The 1,519-nt window shown below is 31.2% G+C and overlaps 1 protein-coding gene across 1 annotated transcript; it reads left to right on the forward strand.

Moving 5' to 3' along the window:
* Positions 1-671: 671 nt before the first annotated feature.
* On the forward strand, positions 672-1,194 carry LOC119664125 (matrix metalloproteinase-2-like; the record flags this gene model as incomplete). The annotated part of the gene is made up of 2 exons (XM_038073678.1): positions 672-1,011; positions 1,079-1,194. Coding segments are annotated over 2 exons (411 nt in total), but the record flags the coding sequence as incomplete, so codon positions are not given.
* Between the last annotated feature and the right edge of the window lie 325 nt (positions 1,195-1,519).

The raw sequence follows: 1,519 nt of genomic DNA on the forward strand, positions 1-1,519 counted from the left end.
CCTACATACGTATGGATGGTAAGTTAAGTCCAGCGCTTAACACCATTTTTGATTTTTTTTTATTTTGGGAGAAAATATTTTTTCTCCTCACCGGTCTGTCCGGCGCCTAACGCAAATTTTGCGTGCAATCCTAGATTAGTAGAAAGAAGCATAATTATGTATTGTTATATGTTGCATATACTTACATATGCATACTAAATACAAGCAATGCATTTGCCTAATTTCAACATCTATTTAGTTTGCGTTAATCTTTTGTCGCGGAACGTTATCAGTGTTAAGTTTTTGAGAATTTTTTTTTATTTGTGGTAAAAGTGTGTAGATAATGGTAAGTAAAGTGTAATAAAATAAAATAAAAAAAATAAGAACATTAAAAGTCTATTTGACTTTTAATTACAAATTATATAATAACAAATATAATATTTAACAATTACATATTTTTATTTTTATTTAAATTTGTAATTGAATTATAACTAAATTTATAATTAATAATTTATAATTAATTATTCCAGAATCAAAATATATTTCCATTATTTTATATGGGCTACCCGGTGATCCCTGTGATCAATTATAATGTAAGTATTTTAAATATTCAATAATTTGACACAAATTTTGTACATACATTTTTATTGATATATTTATTAATAACATTTAATCATATTTGTATCTTTCAGCCTCTGCAACATCAGCCGCAACAATGTTGGCGACGTCAGCCACAGAACAATGGGCGACGTCAGCCACAGAACGAATGGCGACGTCAGCCACAGAACAATCGGCGACGTCAGCCAGTGGACGAACGGCGACGTCAACCGCAGGACGATCGGCGACGTCAGCCACAAAACAATCGGCGACGTCAACCGCAGGACGATCGGCGACGTCAGCCACAAAACAATCGGCAACGTCAGCCAGTGGAGGAACGACGTCGGCAGGAAGAAGAGCGTCAACGGCAAGAGGAAGAGGACCGCCAACGTCGTCAAGAAGAGAATAAAGAAAAACAAAAGAAAAAGAAACAATGTAAGTTTTTATATTATATTTTTTTTTAATTGATATATATTAACATATATATTTTTATTTATTTTAGTTTTCCAATTGCGGCGTAAGCTGAAGATGGTACAAAAAGAAAATGCCCAATTATCAAAGAAAAATGTTTGAAACGACCATAATAATATACAGAACGTGCTAACTAATGTGAACTAATTCAGACAGAGCAAGTTCACATTGAAATTTGAAATTTTTTTTATGTGTTTTTCTAATTTTATTAATAAAAAATATAAATATAAATGTAATTATTAAATTTTTAAACATGTATGTTTCATTTATCTGATTAATTTGCTTGTTATTAACTTTTTAGAAGCGCTAACATTTTTACTTTTAACAATAATTTTTTTTGAAAATAAGCTGTCACTTGCGTTTATACTTTATTTCGAGCAAGCATTTTATGCACCCGTTTCTCTCGACAATTCTTCAGTACTATTAAATGTTTGGTAACACGATTGTCTTCTCCCCAAGCGATTACTTTATT

The sequence above is a fragment of the Teleopsis dalmanni genome, unplaced genomic scaffold (assembly GCF_002237135.1).
Source record: "Teleopsis dalmanni isolate 2A unplaced genomic scaffold, ASM223713v2 unscaffolded_contig_1449, whole genome shotgun sequence".
Taxonomy (NCBI): Eukaryota; Metazoa; Arthropoda; class Insecta; order Diptera; family Diopsidae; genus Teleopsis; species Teleopsis dalmanni.